This window comes from Salvelinus alpinus, chromosome 3 (genome assembly GCF_045679555.1).
Source record: "Salvelinus alpinus chromosome 3, SLU_Salpinus.1, whole genome shotgun sequence".
Lineage (NCBI taxonomy): Eukaryota > Metazoa > Chordata > Actinopteri > Salmoniformes > Salmonidae > Salvelinus > Salvelinus alpinus.
The window spans coordinates 55,717,447-55,735,881 of NC_092088.1; the positions used below are offsets into that span (position 1 = coordinate 55,717,447).

An 18,435-nucleotide genomic window follows, 5' to 3' on the forward strand; every position below is an offset into this window, starting at 1 on the left:
CATGCACAATTGCATTTGCGGTCACTTTTGATAATGGTGTTTTCTGCTAATGGAACATTCACGCTTATAGCCTACTACCATGTGTGCATTGCTGCGCTTATAATGTGAAGAAATTGCCTAATAGTTTATCAACATTTTAAGCTAAACGTTCTGTTGCGTCAGCCACATTGCGTAAAAATGTTTTTTTTTATGCTAGTGTTTGTATTAATTTGGGATCTATTGCATCCCACAACTGTCCAAGACTATGTTTGGAATATTTATTTCTCACACAGAATAAAATAGGTCGACTTTTGTACTATGGGGGATAGTAGATTGACATAGGCTAGTGCTTTTGCTGTTCATTAGGCCTACTCAACTCGTTGGCTGACGAAAAGTAAATGTGTACAGTTATTCCAATATCTTCAATACGCACCTCGGAATTGGATAAAGACATGCTCAGTTGCATCCCTGATGTGTCTGTCTTCACTTGTAGCCTGTGAGAAAGACCCGATCACATGATGGAAAGCTATGCGAGCGAGAGGTGATTCTGGCCGCAAAAGGCATGGATTTGTTTAGGATGCATTAAGGCCACACAAAAGGGATGCCACCATGAAATAGTCATAATCAAGTGCATGTCAAATTGTGAATGAGTGACTGATGTAGTGTGTGCACCCTGCTCAAAAAAACAAAGCAGAGCTCATGCCTTTCAAGCAACTTTTTTCAAATCATCATTAGTCACATCATGCCTTACAATGTATTAAAAATCAAAACATATAGCCCAACATTTGTAGAACAACTAAAGTTACATTAATAACTCTAAATTAGACATATAGCAGTACCTATTTCTTTGTTAACCGCTCAACACAGAATAGCAGCATGTGCCCACTCCCTCAAATCGTTTGGAGAAAATATCCTTTCTATTTTATTCAGCTTTGTTCAATTGTATTCTTCATACTATTATATAATGCCATGGAATTCTAAGCAAATCTTGTCTGCTAAATGAACTAGTGTAGCCCACAGTCATTTGGCATAGCGAGATCAGGACCTAACATAAGGACAACTCAGAGTATGCTATTTTGTTCTTCTGAAATAGATTACATTTTCTTCATATCTTGCTTCTTAATTAAGACCTGTGTAAAATAAATAATGGATTTATCGTGATGGTGTAGGCTATATTACATGGATTTATTAGACTTTTAAAATGTAGAAGTTCCAAAGGTCTGCATCAGTGGCTTGTAGACTATGTGTGGAAGCAAGGAAATGCTAAATGTGTTTATGTTAATTAACGATCAATTGCCGTGAGACTGACAGTTATTTGCTTGACAATCACCGGCTGACTAAATTTCGTGACCGCCATATCAACCGAGGACAGACGACGTTTATGCGTTATGCGTTTCAGTACTCGGAGGTCCAGCGTTCTGTGAGCTTGTGTAACCTACCATTTTGCTGCGGAGCTGTTTTTGACCATGGCAGCTCTAGCAGGTCAGAAATTTGAAGAACTGAGTTGTTGGAAAGGTGGCATCCTATGATGGTGCCATGTCTTCAGTACGGGCCATTCTACTGCCATTGTTTGTTTTTGGAGATTGCATGGCTGTGTGCTCAAATTTTATATACATGTCAGCAACAGGTGTGGCTGAAACAGCCAAATCCACTAATTTGAAGCGATGTCCACATACTTTTATATACAGTAAATCGTGTATCATAGGCCTGCAGTAGCTAAAGCTTAACAATATTCAAACCATTCCAAACCTTCACAAATGTTTCTAAACTTTATTAGGGTAATATCAAAAGTAAGTCAAGCCATTGTTTATACGGAAAATACAAGCAGAAGAGCAAACGTAAACCAGAGAGAAAACGCATTACCCTCCGCTGTGACCCTCCACCCAAAAAAAACACAATCCTCCCCAAAGCAACAAAAAAAATTGGACAACCCTCCCCTATTTTGGACCATCCCTTCCCCCAAGTACATTTTGATATGTCCCTTAGAGCCATGCAAAGGAGTATGTCTCAACAGCCCAGCCTAGAGTTTTCCTCTGCGATTTACCAGGTTGAAATGTTATTCTGTACCCAAGACACTGGGAGCGGAGGAGTGCTACAGATGAAAGGAAGGGTGTTTAACATGGAAGGAGAGAGAAACGGATGGTGATTACATTCCCTATTCAAACAGAATACATTTGGTTTCACTTGACTCCTGCATGGCACATTATACTGTGAATGTTCCTACAAATAGAGTGTGCCAAGCAGTGAAATATTCTTTCACAAAGCATATCTATTCTGTTCCCTTACTGGTGGAATTTTGGCTGAATATAAGACTGCACTGGGAAATAACCTGGGCCAATCTGTTATTATCAGTTTTTGGCCAAATGACAGGAGAAACCCAATAACTTAGATCTAGAGTAGCAGAGTAAAACTATCATCAGTTTGAAGCCATATTCCTGCAACAGACAAGGCGTCTAATCAGTGAAAGGCTCCTTGAACTTGTAGTAAGATTTGTCTTGGCAGGCAGAGTTATCCGAGGATCCCAACAGGCTAGTTCCAGAGGGAGACAGATGCTCCCATCCTCTTCTAAATCTGGACTTTGTCCTGCTTTGATGGAGAGATTAAGCTATGACCAGCATCTCAGTGGAGCTTTTGAGGATGATGACAGTTATTTTGAAAGGTTCCACCTCTCTCAGACCCACTGTGCCACTCATGACAGCCTTGGTGAGCCAAAGGCCTTGGCAGAATCAACCTGGCCTACCAGTGAGGCCCTGTATGTAATATTAGTTTACCTGGGGGACAGTGTGTGGAGGAAAGGAAGGAGAAGAAGGGGAGAGGCTGGGACAGTTTGAGCTGTAGGGGGCTGTTGGGGCAATGGAAGCCCAGTTCATTTCTAATTGGGAGAAGGAGAATAGGGGTGAATAATATAACTGTTTAAACTGCATGGTCCAAATGCCATGGTTGACAATAAAACACACCCTCCACTTTTGGCTGAATGGATTTGGACATCTGCAAGCTACAGCAAGGATTGTCGGTGCCAGTTTCATTTGGGCAATAACTTAAACTCACTCTCTCAAATGACCACTCGTATGAATCTGTCACAGGTCTCAAACTAATCTTTTTTGCATTACGTTTATTTACCGCTTTTGGGGGGGGATTTATGGTCGAAAGCCAAACAAGATCAAATCAATTGAAATCACTTCTCGGTAGATGATTATGTCTTTAATTAAACTCTTTATTAAAAACTGTGAGGAATAAAAGTCACACAGCAATTCAAGAGGAATCTGTGGCTAAAGGCATTAAAGCGATGAAAGAGAAAATTGAAAAGGGATATAATGGAGAGGATGGTGAGATAATAGCCGAGCTCTATACTGTGCACAATCTGTCCCTCACTTTGATCTCACAATGACAAAGTTCACAGAGACAGGAGATGGCCCCCCCTTGATACCATGATCAATATGGAAAAATACATGATATATCAAATTACTTTTAAGAACATGATACCCATGGAGCTTCCTTGGACGAAATCAATAAAAATCTCTGTAGACAGACACTTAAAATGGCCGTGCATATGGACCAGGTGGATTTTGATGCTTTCTTCTAATTTCCCCTCAAAACAAGTAAAAAATGCAACATATTTAGTCAGACCCCAGTCTGTAGTACTGCTGAGCCTAGTAGGCTGACTCAGTGAGGTTAGTGAAAGAACCAAGACATCAATGGCCCGGTATTGTGAGAGGCAGTATGACCCTAACATAGGGTTGTTGCGGTCATGACATTTTGTCAGCTGGTTATTGTAATGGAAAAGACTGCCTGTCTCACGGCAATTGACCGTTATTTAACATAAACACAGAAGAACAGAATATGAGTCGGCCTACTGTATGTTATCTGGCTATGCGCCATTGTTCATTCAGCAGACAAGACAGGCCTATGCTTACAAGTTCCGTGCCATTATTTTATATGATATGATTTTATAGTAAGTAGAATGTAATTGAACTTAGCTGAATAAAATAGAAAGGAATTTTTCCCATTCCGGAGCAAGTGCGCATATGAAGTGGCTTTGTTGTGTGTAAAAGTGATCATTGAAACAGGTCACAAACACTAGATTTACAGTTATTTGGCAACTTTAGTTGTGGATGATACAAACCTTAGAATGTCTTATGAATCAAAACATATATGGCTGCATAGTGCAACTATAGGCTATTTGTAACGTCTGCTTCCAACTCACACTCTCAAACACATAGATCCCCTGAATGCAGCTCACTCTCCAGATCCCAATCACCTGAATTCTGATCACCTGTTCACACACCTTTATGTCATTATCACACACTATGTAGTTCAGTTCTTTGCACCCCATCACTGTGAGGTATTGTTTTTTGTGACACATCTTTCAGACCTCTGTTTTTCCTGTGATTTACTCCTCCCGTGTATGATAGTTTTTGCCTGCCTCACTAACGACGCCTTTTGCCTATTCCCTGCCTGTACTTTAGCCTATCGGATTTCCTGTTATCAACCTACTGCCTGATCTCCCGGATGACACTACTAGCCTTTTCCCTGCCTGTACTGTTGCCTTTTTGGACCCCGTGTGTTAGACCTTCTGCCTGCCCCTGGACCCAGCTACCTGCCTCCTCCTGTGGTCCTTTACAATAAACTCCTGCTGCACACCCTGCGCTTGAAACCAGATCTCTAAAGTAAGACTTCAGATGACATTGAAGGACTCCAAAGACCAGACCATTAGCAAGGCTGCACCTCCCCTACAAACTGGACGGAAATGGACATCATCCAAGGCTGTGCAGCAAGCAACATCAGCCCTGAGACACCAAGACATTGTGGGGAATATCCAGCATGGAAGAGGAGGCTTTGGCCTGGCAGCAAGCAAACCAACGTTCCATAAGGCAACAACATCTGAACGCAGGAAGCTGGTGGTCGAGGAGGTGCGCAGACAGGAGGAGACTGCAAGAAGTGCAAAGGCTGTCTCTCTTGCTAAACAAGGGCAATGGACGCGGTGGGAAGGCCTGGAGAGGAGAAAGATCAACTGGAGTGAGCTTTGGCAAATGGAGGCAAGCAACATCAGCTTCATCATAAGAGCTGTTTATGATGTGCTTCCATCACCAAAAAACCTACATCAATGGTATGGCGAGGACCCAACCTGCCCCCTCTGCCCAGCTCCAGCGACTCTCAGGCATATAATGACAGGTTGCAAGACCAGCCTCTCACAAGGCCGCTACACCTGGAGGCACAATCAGGTCCTCAAGAGCCTGGCTGCAGCACTTGAGACCAAGAGGAGTGCAACCAATTCATTACCTCCAAAAACAAGCAATCCCATCAAAAAAACAACGTTCATCCGGGAGGGACAGAAAAGGCCCAAGCATCCTCCTACAAAGCCAGAAACTGGACACCTAGGCATGGCCCGGGACTGGAAGATGCTTGTCGATATTGGCCAGCAACTCATTTTTCCACCTGAGATTGCTTCTACCAACCTTAGGCCAGACATGGTACTCTGGTCCCCTTCACGAAGGGCTGTGTACATCATAGAGCTCACAGTCCCGTGGGAAAACTCTGTTGAAGAGGCCTACGAGCGTAAGAAACTGCGTTAGACAGAGTTGGCAGCAGACGCAACTCAGCGTGGCTGGAATGCAAAAGTCTGGCCAGTTGAAGTGGGATGCAGAGGATTCGTGGCTTCTTCCACCATCAGGTTGCTGAAAGATCTTGGAATCCATGGACAGGCTCTGCGGCAGACCGTCAGAGCAGTTTCTCAAGCAGCTGAAAGAGGCAGCCAGTGGATCTGGATCAAACGGAAGGACCCTTGCTGGGCTATAACTTCATGACCCCCCACCCCCACCTGAGAACCCAATTCAGATCCCTCCAACTTGAGGAGGGCATATGAGGTATGCGGTCAGCTGTAGGGCTGGCTCAGGGAAGAGGGCGCCCCTGCCTTGCATAGTCCCGTGGGAAATCTTAATTGGGCATGGGACACAAGCTAAGGCTTGATCACCCTTTAGCTGGCCACCTTTGATGAGGGTGTTTAGTGATTAAAGGGCGAAACACCCACTGATTCGAAGGCACACTACTGAGGATGTGTCCCAAAATTGACATCTTAACCCAGTCTAAGAAATCATCCTCCCATGCCACTCTGTCAACATCACGGCAAATCTCATGTGAGTGCATACCATCTATTGGCACAATGGACAGTTTTAACATCTCGTCCCGTGTTTTATGATTCTGTCTCCCATCATGTTCATTACACTATTGCTGATTTAAGAAAGTCGCAAAAAAAGCTTGAGCTCTGTTCCTTGTCTCAGGCTGCACAGCTGTTCTCTCATCAAGTGATCATATTTTCACCCATCTGACTATTCTCAATTTAATATTGTCTTTATTAACCCTGTGGCGCTAGACCAGGCTATGCTAGTCAGCGTTTCTGATGACAAGGATCCCGGATCCGGGATGGGTAGTCCAGAAAGGTTTTAATATGTGACCCGTTTCAGGAAACTAGGCGTATGTTGCGGGTCACTACTTAACACAAGAGCCATTTGAACTTAATATTTTTTTAATCAAAATGCGTTTTTTGGCAGAAATGTCTTCTGAAACATGTGAACTTTCATGTGCCTTAATAACAAACTTGTATGCCATCTGTAAATACGAATATGTTGTTACATTACGAGCCTAGTTGGTTAAGCCACAGAAAAAGTCAGCAACCTTCCCGCTAGCCATGATTGGCTGAGACAATGAGTGGCATGGACATGCTGAGAGATGAGTTTGGATTGGTCTATATAGCATGCTTCTGTCTGTTTGAGCTGGTTAGTACACTGCTCAAAAAAATAAAGGGAACACTTAAACAACACAATGTAACTCCAAGTCAATCACACATCTGTGAAATCAAACTGTCCTCTTAGGAAGCAACACTGATTCACAATAAATTTCACATGCTGTTGTGCAAATGGAATAGACAACAGGTGGAAATTATAGGCCATTAGCAAGACACCCCCAATAAAGGAGTGGTTCTGCAGGTGGTGACCACAGACCACTTCTCAGTTCCTATGCTTCCTGGCTGATGTTTTGGTCACTTTTGAATGCTGGCGGTGCTTTCACTCTAGTAGTAGCATGAGACGGAGTCTACAACCCACACAAGTGGCTCAGGTAGTGCAGCTCATCCAGGATGGCACATCAATGCGAGCTGTGGCAAGAAGGTTTGCTGTGTCTGTCAGCGTAGTGTCCAGAGCATGGAGGCGCTACCAGGAGACAGGCCAGTACATCAGGAGACGTGGAGGAGGCCGTAGGAGGGCAACAACCCAGCAGCAGGACCGCTACCTCCGCCTTTGTGCAAGGAGGAGCAGGAGGAGCACTGCCAGAGCCCTGCAAAATGACCTCCAGCAGGCCACAAATGTGCATGTGTCTGCTCAAACGGTCAGAAACAGACTCCATGAGGGCCCGACGTCCACAGGTGGGGGTTGTGCTTACAGCCCAACACCGTGCAGGACGTTTGGCATTTGCCAGAGAACACCAAGATTGGCAAATTCGCCACTGGCGCCCTGTGCTCTTCACAGATGAAAGCAGGTTCACACTGAGCACATGTGACAGACGTGACAGAGTCTGGAGACGCCGTGGAGAACGTTCTGCTGCCTGCAACATCCTCCAGCATGACCGTTTTGGCGGGGGGTCAGTCATGGTGTGGGGTGGCATTTCTTTGGGGGGCCGCACAGCCCTCCATGTGCTCGCCAGAGGTAGCCTGACTGCCATTAGGTACCGAGATGAGATCCTCAGACCCCTTGTGAGACCATATGCTGGTGCGGTTGGCCCTGGGTTCCTCCTAATGCAAGACAATGCTAGACCTCATGTGGCTGGAGTGTGTCAGCAGTTCCTGCAAGAGGAAGACATTGATGCTATGGACTGGCCCGCCCGTTCCCCAGACCTGAATCCAATTGAGCACATCTGGGACATCATGTCTCGCTCCATCCACCAACGCCACGTTGCCGCACAGACTGTCCAGGAGTTGGCGGATGCTTTAGTCCAGGTCTGGGAGGAGATGCCTCAGGAGACCATCCGCCACCTCATCAGGAGCATGCCCAGGCGTTGTAGGGAGGTCATACAGGCACGTGGAGGCCACACACACTACTGAGCCTCATTTTGACTTGTTTTAAGGACATTACATCAAAGTTGGATCAGCCTGTAGTGTGGTTTTCCACTTTCATTTTGAGTGTGACTCCAAATCCAGACCTCCATGGGTTGATAAATTTGATTTCCATTGATAATTTTTGTGTGATTTTGTTATCAGCACATTCAACTATGTAAAGAAAAAAGTTTTTTATAAGAATATTTCATTCATTCAGATCTAGGATGTGTTATTTTAGTGTTCCCTTTATTTTTTTGAGCAGTGTATATGTAGGTAATCTTGTCTAACGCGGCTTTTAAAAAATATATATTGCTTAGTAGAACTGCATAAGTGTTGCGCTCCACTTTCTGGAGGACGGGGTTTTGAAATCAGTGGAATTACAGTATGATAGTTAAAACTTCTTAGAGCTAGGCACCTTTTTTGTCAATTTCCGCCTGAATGACGTGCCCAAAGTAAACTTCCTGTTGCTCAGGCCCTGAAGCCATGATATGCATATAATTGGTACCATTGGAAAGAAAACACTTTGAAGTTTGTAGAAATGTTAAAATAATGTAGGAGAATATACACGTGACCATATTTTAGCACCCCAAAAATGAACACTTCCAGGTCAACTGTAATGTGAATACCACTGTAAATCTCAATTTCTCCGCTTTCCAGCTAAATCAATGACGCAACCTTCATGCTGCCCTTCTCTGCATGATTGAAGAAGGCAATGGCGCTCCGCCTGATTTCTTTTTAAATTGAGGAGGGGGAAGCGAAGGCTACTGAGTAATAGTGAAATGGGGAGATATGTCAAACTTATCACCTCTAAAATGTTAATAAAACACTATAAAGAGCTTATAATGTGTCATTGCATACCTATTTGAAGGTTTGTTTTGAATTTGAATAGGGTTTTTAGGGGGACGCTAAAGTTATCTTCACAAGTATACCGCGGCTGTCGCGGCTTTTGAGAGTCATGATGGCTTGCAGCGATGACACAAAAAATGTATGCATTCAGTTGTACAATTGACTAGGTATCCCCCTTTCCCTGTCGCTTGGTGGAAAGCACTACCCCTGGTAGAAAGAAGCTGTATGGCACGCAATGTGTTGAGTAATGCGTGCCGTACGTGACGTCGTTATACGTCACAATGTATTGTACAGGGTCAGAGGGGTCAGTTTGTTCAACTTTTCTCGAATACTGTTGGTCTGTTATCATGTCAATCAACGCTTGAATAGAAACGTAGTTTACACCCAACAGTCGCTACAGTCCCATTAGTTTTCATCGCACATGAATGGGTGTAGACAAAGAAGAGCTCTCCAGTAGGTACCAAAACATTCAAAGGCCATTTTCTCACAAGTGAAGTTAGAAGTTTATCAACTTTCAAAGCAGAAATACTTTCCCATTGCTCCTCAATTGCAGTGTATGATATAACTTTTTGTAGCTAGGTGTCTCTGTTTTTATCCAATGTAATAAACACAATTTCACATTGTGCTACAGAAGACCGAATAAAGGCGGTCGGTCACATATGTCAAATTAGTTTAGATTTAGAATGGCCTATTATCAAATGGGCAGGAACAGGGGCATGGAATAGCTCAAAAAGCTAATTGAGGCCACTTTGCCACCTGTTCGTTTTCCAATCATATGCTGGGTAGGCTACTCTGGTTATTTCACTCAGCATCAACCACTGTTTGATGAGCATGCATCCTTCTGCTGGACGACAGGTGCTATTTCACCCCAAACTCTGTATGCTATGGGCTCTCCAACCGTGTTCCTGCAGACACCCAGTGCTTAACTTGGGAAACCAAGTGAAATCTTTTTGGGAACATCGATAGGAACACGTTTTCACAACAAAATATATTTAAACAACTGTTGACAGTCCCTCTCTCTGCACGCTCAAGAAAGAAATGAAGGAGAGAGGGGAGGACATGGAAATGCACGGTGGTGAGATATTCTGTAGCTTAAGGTAATGTGTCAGCTCATCAATTACGCAAAAATAAAAAATCCCATATTACTAGGCGATTCAAAATCAAATAAAAGGGAGGCTATCTTTGTAAGCCTGCACATCAATGAACCAACAGCATCGGCAAGGCCTATACGTTCTCTCCCAGACTCACGGATACAAACTTTGGAGCGTAGTATAAGGTAACCAGTCCAGCCAGTATGCATTATAATACAGTCCACACTAAAAGGTGATTACTAGAATTTGTAACAATTTGGAGTATAGGCTAAACCAATTATGTACCAAAGAGATCTTAAATAATTTTTTATTTTAAATATTTTTCTGCCATGTGTACTATGCAGTAGGCTATGTACCAGTGGTGACCCGTCGTTCAGGGCAGTGGGCTTGGGGGCTTGGGCCCCACCTGTTTTGAGCCCCACCTTTTGTGTTATTTTGTTATTGTGTTATTTTGACATTAATATGTGTCACATATCAGTTTGCAAACAATGTAATAAAACATGTTAATAAAGCTGCATACAAATGCTCTCTTTTTTGCTTTCTTGAGTAAGGCAGCTCCAAAATGCAGCTGTTTCAGCCTACCTCAGTGCTTTCTGTGGTGGTGGGGCAGTCAGTGGAAAATACGAAGCGTGGGGGTTGGTAATGTTCTCTAGTTGCGCCGTGATTTGGTAATGTTCTCTAGTTGCGCCATGATTGGCTCAGTGTTCTATCACTCATGGGGACACTACGTCACCGCCAAATGTAAGGGTAGAGCTTGAAAATTCAAGCTCTTTGGGTGCTGCCATAGAGTTACATTAGAAGTGCCCATCTAAGAAAGCTCAAGGTCATTGGCCACAGATAAAATTATGTCAAATCACGTTATATCTACAATAGCTTTGATTGGACTGATCAGGTCAACATCATACTTTCAAAATATTAGCTAGCAAGCTAGCAGACATCATCATGAATAAAGTCAACAATCTAATGTGCTGGCAAATGCTTTTTAATCCATGTTATATGAAGAGAAATAATAAAGAGAAATTATAGATAAAACATATCAGTGCTCATCGACCATTGAACATAAACATTACACAAGTTGGAAATAGCAAATTCAACAGTGAGTGGTTTTGAAGGAATTAGTGGTTAACTGCAAGCATTGCAAAGCAATCACAAGCCTGCTATTCAGTGGAGTGGGTGTGTGGTTCCAAGTCTGGGTTTAAGGGTCTCTTTTCCAAGCTTAAAAGGATAAACATTCAACATTGGCCATGGTGTCAATCCAGCATGACTTCTGCCACGCTCATAACAACTGGAAACCCAGAACTGGGAAATCTGACTTCAGTGGGTTCAAGACAGCTGAGAACTCTGAAAAAACAAGCTCTGACTGAGAAAATACGTTTTCAATGGTCATCCAACTTGGAATTGCAAGTCTGGAAATCGGGCCTCTTTCTAGAGCTCCGACCTGAAGATCACTGACGAATAGTGTAGCTTTCATTGTCTGCTTATAGGCCCCCTTTATTTAACCTACGGTTCTGACTTGGTGTACATTGAGAATATTGTAAGAAAGGCCCATTTTCTGAATTCTGTTGCTGTACATTTCAAAAGTGCTGAACAAATAGTTATATTGAGTACGTCTGTCCTAGCTCGCTTATTAATGTCTTAATCCAAATTACGGATTGCCTCTTATCGGCTCGTTGTACCCTTACGCCATAGTTTGTACATCGCAATTCTTATTAGAACCCACATTTGTTTAAGCAAGTCAGCCATGTTTTTTTAAAGGCTCTAAATTAGGCTGAATTAACTGTTTCGCTGCCAGACAAGGCTCCACTGATAACTAGGTGTGTTAGTGGTTATGGTGTTGCGACAGCTTTATATAGGCACATTGTTTGTCACCGTTATAGAGCATTTAATGTATTGTTTATGGTTGAGTTGTGGCATTTTTTATTTACTAGGCAAGTCAGTTAAGAACTAATTCTTATTTTCAATGACGGCCTAGGAACAGTGGGTTAACTGCCTTGTTCAGGGGCAGAACGACAGATTTTTACCTTGTCAGCTCAGGGATCTGATCTTACAACCTTTACAGTTACTAGTCCAACGCTCTAACCACTAGGCTACCTGCCACTTTGCTGGCATGCATATAAAAAATTGGGGGGGGGGGGTTGCACCACCAAGATTTACATGCTAAAATCGCCACTGAACGGCACAATCATTATTTGAATTCAGGTTCTTGTTTTTTTGGGTTTGGGCTCATATATAGGCCTATGCATATGCATACGCTCTAATATGCCAATGGGGGTTTTGAATTAATCATCACCTTAGAAAGTGTTGTCCATTTCGTTGTTAGGCTTTGAAACAACATCCATAATGACAATGTTTTTCAATCAGGTTCAACCTTTTGTTGAATTTCTTTCTTCAAATTGATCAAGCACATTGAGGTGAGTTTAAAAGCAAGATACTGTTTGATGTGATTTTCCATTGCATTTGCATTGATGTCAGAGTGGTTAGAGGGACAATAGAGCCCTGAGTACCAGGCCATTAGTAACCTGATGAGTTGTGTACTACCAAAGCATGTCCAAAGTGCATAAAAGGAGATTACCGTGCCTTAACGGTCACGTGATATTTTACTGCAGTCATGACTCGTGACCGCAAGTGTGGCGGTAATACGGTCACCATAACAGCCCTACTCATGATTGCCGGCGTGGTGGTAATATTGTCACCGCAACAGCCCTACTCTAGCACACATACTCAAATGAAAGAAACAACTCTGTTCCTTTCAAAACTGTTTTTTAACTTTTCTTTTATCTCACTGTACAGTACACACACCCACACATTGTGCACTCACTAATGAAAGGAGATAGACAGCTATTGAGAATAAATGTCATATTTTTCAAGGACCTTTTTCCTGTGCCTCTGTTATATTCCAGAGGGCATTTTATCACTTCATCACGAAGGCAGGACATATCTGCTTTGATAGGACTGTACTAGCTTAACTATTATATTCTGTTGGGTGCAGTTTCAACCTGGTCTCAGAGCATTTCGTATTATTCTGAATGTAATCCGTCACACTCCATTTAGAATGATAGATTACGTTTTGCATGGTATGTATTAATTTGTGGATGTCCATCCCCCATTCCATATTATATGTTATGTTACAAATTGGCAAAACATACAATATGTTACGAATTTGCAAAAAGTTTGATATTTTACGAATTCTAGCTAGGTGGCTAACGTTAGCTAGCTGGCTAACATTAGCAAGGTTTTAGGGTTAGGGTTACATTTAGGAGTTAGTTTAAAGGATTAAGGTTAGGGTCAGGGGAAGGGTTAGCTAAAATGGTTAGGGTTAGGGGAAGGGTTAGCTAACATGCGAAGTAGTTGCAAAGTAGCTAAAAGTAGTAAGTAGTTGAAAAGTTGATATTTTGCTAAAATGCTAAAATTGTCCATGATAAGATTCAAATCCGCATCCTTTGGGTTGCTAGACATTTGCATTATATGCCCCCCATCCCCCCAACCAACCACCCTACTTTCATTTTTGCCTTATGTAACAATATGTCTTATGTAACCATACCAAACTTAACATGTCACACTAATTTAAGTGTCCCAGATTTACCTTTACAATGTTAAGTCTAGTCTATAAAAACCAGGCTGGGAGTTTAGGGGTGAAGAATAGAGAGACCATCCACAGTTAGAGACAGATTGATTTCTTCAGAAACTGGCAATGAGATGGTTTTATTAATGTGTTTTCTTTTGCCTGATCATGGCAAACATGAGCATAGTGTACATAGAGCATCAGTGGGGACCCACAGTCAAAGTGTTTCTATTACAACACGGTAATCAAACTGAGAAAGATTACTTATTTGAACCTTCCCTCTTTAAGTACAGCCTATGCACTTTTGATACTTGAGAAGAGACAATGCCCTTTAATGTTCATGTTTGTCGTGTCTAATATGAATGTAGACCTGAAACCATGAAAACAAATAGGTGCACTGACTATTTCCGGAGTTTGTGTTTAGTTCTCATTAGATGATTAAGGAAAGGTTCTTACTCGGATCAGATAAGATGGAGTCGGTCTTCGGCAGGAACTGGTCGCAGCGTATACCTTGGTAGCCTTCTTTACACCTGTAAATAAAAATACATGTCAGTCAACACATTGTGAACTTGGGGTGAAGCAGGGTTTGAGAAATTTGGTTATAGTAGATTGCTGGCAATTGAATATGCTGTTTCATGATGCAAGTATTGTTCAAGCTCAACTCTATTATATCTGTGTCAGATGGCCAGGAGCATAAAAAAATATGCATTGAATCCATCTTCCTTTTCTATTTGCTCACTCTTTCCTTCTTGCTCTTCCACTTCTCAGAAGCTCTCAGCCCTAATCCCGGTGTCAGGCAGTAACTTACTAAAGAAACATGTCCTCAGGACCAACCTCTGAAGCACACACAGATTGCATATAATGCATGACCTTTCCACACAGAGCATACAAACTGCATATACGCTAAGGGGCTTACACCAGGTCTAGGTTTGACATATCCAAGCTCGAGCAATCCTCCATAGGCTCAGAGTTTGTTTAAACTCAGCTTCTTTTGTCTCAATTTTTTTTGGTGCTAAAGCTTCATTTTCAATCATTAGGCAGACATGCTATTTCACACATAGTCATGCATTAAACCTATGCATTGATAAGTATGAGCTTTGCTGGAAAATGTGCCCAAACCAAGACTGAGTAAAGCACGATTCATGAACATTTCTTTAAAGCTATATGCAAATTAAGTCAGGGTTGTGGCCCGATCACATATCATATATTATATGAGTCAGATTTGTTCAGCATTTGACATTTCCCATAGTCCAGGAGCCAGAAGGAGGAGGTCTGAAGCCACATACTGATGGAGACTATCCCCAATCAGAAAGTACAGTCCTACCAGGATCAGAGAACATCTGAAACTTGCAAACCGGTGACTTTTAACAAAAAATAATTTTTCATTCTATGGAATCTCTTGGTCAATCAGCAGTTCCCCTGACAGCCATTAGGACCAACTGTGCAAGCGAGAGGGAGCAAGACGCTGTGATTAAACAGTCGAGAAAAAAACAGGGGGTGGTAAAGAGGAGAGAGACAGAGAGATTAGAGCTTAATACACATGCATGTGCACACGCACGCACACACACACCACGGTGCACACGACTTCGACAGATTTAACATGTTATCATTCAGAAAATTGTGTCCACTCCGATTCTTTGAGAGAGGTGCAACACAATAAAACAGCAGGGTGTTTCAAATGGGCCCAGCAGGTTGCTTAGCAAGCAGGTGTATCTACGTAATTATTATCTCTCTCTATCTTTTCTAATATCTTTCTGTTTTGGACCAAACAATGTAAATGTTTTCTCTGGTGAATGCATGAGAATGTTATAAGAATCAGTATCCTTTGAATGTATATGTGTGTGGTCATTGTATTTATTTGTATAATGGGAAATGTATGTGCATATATTTTTGTGGATTATGTAAATGTGTTTTTCCTTGGCCATAATTACATTTTCGGTCCCACTATTCTCATGGCAGGCCCGTCTCCTGCCTGTGTCTCTGTCAAGTTGCCACTCTCTCCCACTCCCACTTGGCACAGTTTCCTGCCACTGCGTTTCTCGCCTGAAAACATGCACCAGAATATTCATTAGGCTCTGGGACAAGTAAATGGAAATATGAATGTTTCTCTGAAGGAGGCAGAAGGTATTGAGAGCAGCTCTGGTTTTAATTAGTGTCACAGTCATTAATTAGCAGGAACAAATAGAGGAGGGGGTTTGTAGAACGAGTTGTAGATATCACTAACCAATGGAGCCTGATGCACAAAGCTCAGTAGACAGGAAATAAATATAAATACAAGGCCTCAAGCTGTCGGGTTTAGCCGAAGATGTGTAGAACACACACATCACAACATATGCAGGGCATCAACAGACTCAACGAGCACCGCAAGTCACACTGAAATGGAAAAGTTCAGATGTTGCCATATGGAAAACAATTTTGTGTAGAATGAAACAATATACTTCAGTCTACTGTACTATCATGCAGTATTGTATTACAGTGTATAATTTCTTGTTGTTCAGATCTTTTCATGACTTCAAAATGGTATGACAATATTGCGTTTATCATAGCATAGCCTACAATTATGATTTAGCCTATTAAAGCACAAAAGCACATTCATTGGATTGGTAGTATACTTGTATTTCATTTTCATTACGAAATGGTGGACACTGGGAAATGTCAGTTTAGTGCCTTAAGTTTGATCATGTGAAAAGAACATTTAGCCTGGTTAGCATCTGAGCGCTTTGTGCTGCTCTAGGCAGTGGGCCTTTAATTAGGCTGAGGTGGTATAATCCCAGGGGGCTGAGAGGTGTTAGCTTTGAACACTGACTAAAGGAGATAATCTTGTTACACAGAGGTAGCTACACATAGTAACAGATACAAGTTAGGAAGATCTGCTCCTAGCTGTCGGATTCAATCTAACCCGCCTTAGTAATGCTTACACTATAGCCCACAAGTATACATGCCATATTTTCAAAACTGAAGCATCTGAGGGGGAGAGACCGCCTAGTGTATGAGTGTGTGTGAGACAGAGAGAGAGAAAGAGAGAGAGGGAGAATATGCATGCGTGCAAGAGAGAGCGAGCAGCAAATCACCTTCTGGCTACTCGTGTACTTTATGCTCTGTATTTTGGTCAATAATACTTCATCTTTATTGTTTAAGTGCTATTCTGGGTTTGTGTGCCTTTAAAAGACAGTAGACATTCATCGTGCCCCATGATTTAACATCAGACGTTAAAAATCTCAGTGCCAGGCAACACACAATAGATTATGGATCTAAACCATTTCCACTCATGTTACCGTCTGGACATTTTGTCTGCAGTCGGATGTGCAGCAACTGCCCTGAGTCAAGCGTGAAGGTCTATATAAAGACGGGTCACGACAATACATTTCTACAACGTTGACAGGACTTTTCAATGATTGTGTAACCTATCAGATTGCAGGCCAATTTTTGAGCATAACATTTCATTTTGGGCAAAGTGGGCAATGGATATACAGTATATTGTCTTGACTCTGTCCTCTTAGCCGCTTCACTTCACAAAACCTTATACTGCATGACCAAGTGGGCTTGACCCAATGCAAGGGCAGCAATAACTGTTAGCCACAAGACTAGTGTTCATTCCCCCTGCGCTCTCAGGTTAGGAGACCTATTGGAACAGTTGGTGCCGAAGAAGCACTCTCAGTGTCATTTTCTCAAGAGCGGACGAGCCATCATGCTCAACGGGGAAGCTTGACACCTACACAGGGATGACAAGAATGAGGACAATGACCCCAGCATGAAAGCCGAAGGTCCCACGCCTAGCAGTGAGGAAGAAAAATTGGCACACCAAGATGATAAATTCTACGTTCCTATCAGAGACTTTTGCCTTTCCAACAGGGAGAGGAGACATTGAACGTTCTATAGACGGCTTGCAGTTGCATCACAAAACACCCAGCAACCGAACCAGGCTTAGAATACCAGAGACTACTGTCTACTGGAAGTCCTCCAATTGTCCACATGGCTGGCTGCGTTCCGCTTCCACCGGAAATATTGGGAAGAGGCAGTGTTTACATACCTATTCAAGTAAGTAAACATATTTTGAAAATGATCAAAAACAATGTATTATTAGCTAGCCAGCTAGCTAGCTAACAGCCATGGAAGAGGGTGAAAGGATTAGCTAGCAGTTCCAGCTGTCCGGGAAGGGAGAGTAGGCTCCTCTGGATAGGGTAGGTACCTTTGTGGGAGGACAGTTCCAGCCCCTAGCGAGAAAAACTACGAGGAGCAAAATAATATTTAGTGCTGTCTAATGTTAGTATAATGCAGCCTGTTTCTTTGTGATGTTTTCTGTCCTCAGATACAGAGGAGTGAAACCTTGAATGCAGATAAAAAGGTCCCAATGAATGTCCCAAGAGAATAAGGGCACAACCTTGTTTACCATGTATTACATACAAACAAAAATGCAGTTTAAAAGTCACACACAATGTATAAACCTATTACAACTGGAGCAGGCCAACCCTGCTGGTTGTGCAGGCTTCTGTTCCAGCCCAGCACTAACACACCCGATTCAATTTATCAAACCTAATTAGGTGTTAATTAGGTGTGCAATTGCTGGGCTGGAATAGAATTCTGCTCACCCAGTAGATCAGGGATCAGTGCAGTGATGTTGGCCACCTCTGGTATTTACTTTTTTTGTTCTTCTAAAACTATGCTTCAGTAATAATAGCCTACTTGTTACTAAGACATCTAACCTTTACATATGAGTTAGCTTACTTGTACACTTTGAAATTATATGAAATAATGTTGAGTCTTTGAAGTTACTAAGTGTTTAAACTTGTTTTCATTGTTAACTTAAAAGTATTATTCAAGCTGAATTAGTGTCGATATTGATTAATCACAGATCACAATCCTGCAATGAT

At 42.3% G+C, this 18,435-nt stretch overlaps 1 protein-coding gene across 2 annotated transcripts in view; it reads right to left on the minus strand.

Annotated features, from left to right (window-relative positions):
• The window catches only part of LOC139570975 (pro-neuregulin-3, membrane-bound isoform-like), a 532,592-nt gene that overhangs the window by 103,062 nt on the left and 411,095 nt on the right, over positions 1 to 18,435 (minus strand). For both annotated transcript variants that reach the window (XM_071393388.1, XM_071393387.1), the window contains exon 3: positions 14,021 to 14,094. In XM_071393388.1, the coding sequence (XP_071249489.1) occupies positions 14,021 to 14,094 (74 nt within the window). The remainder of the gene's footprint in view (positions 1 to 14,020; positions 14,095 to 18,435) is intronic.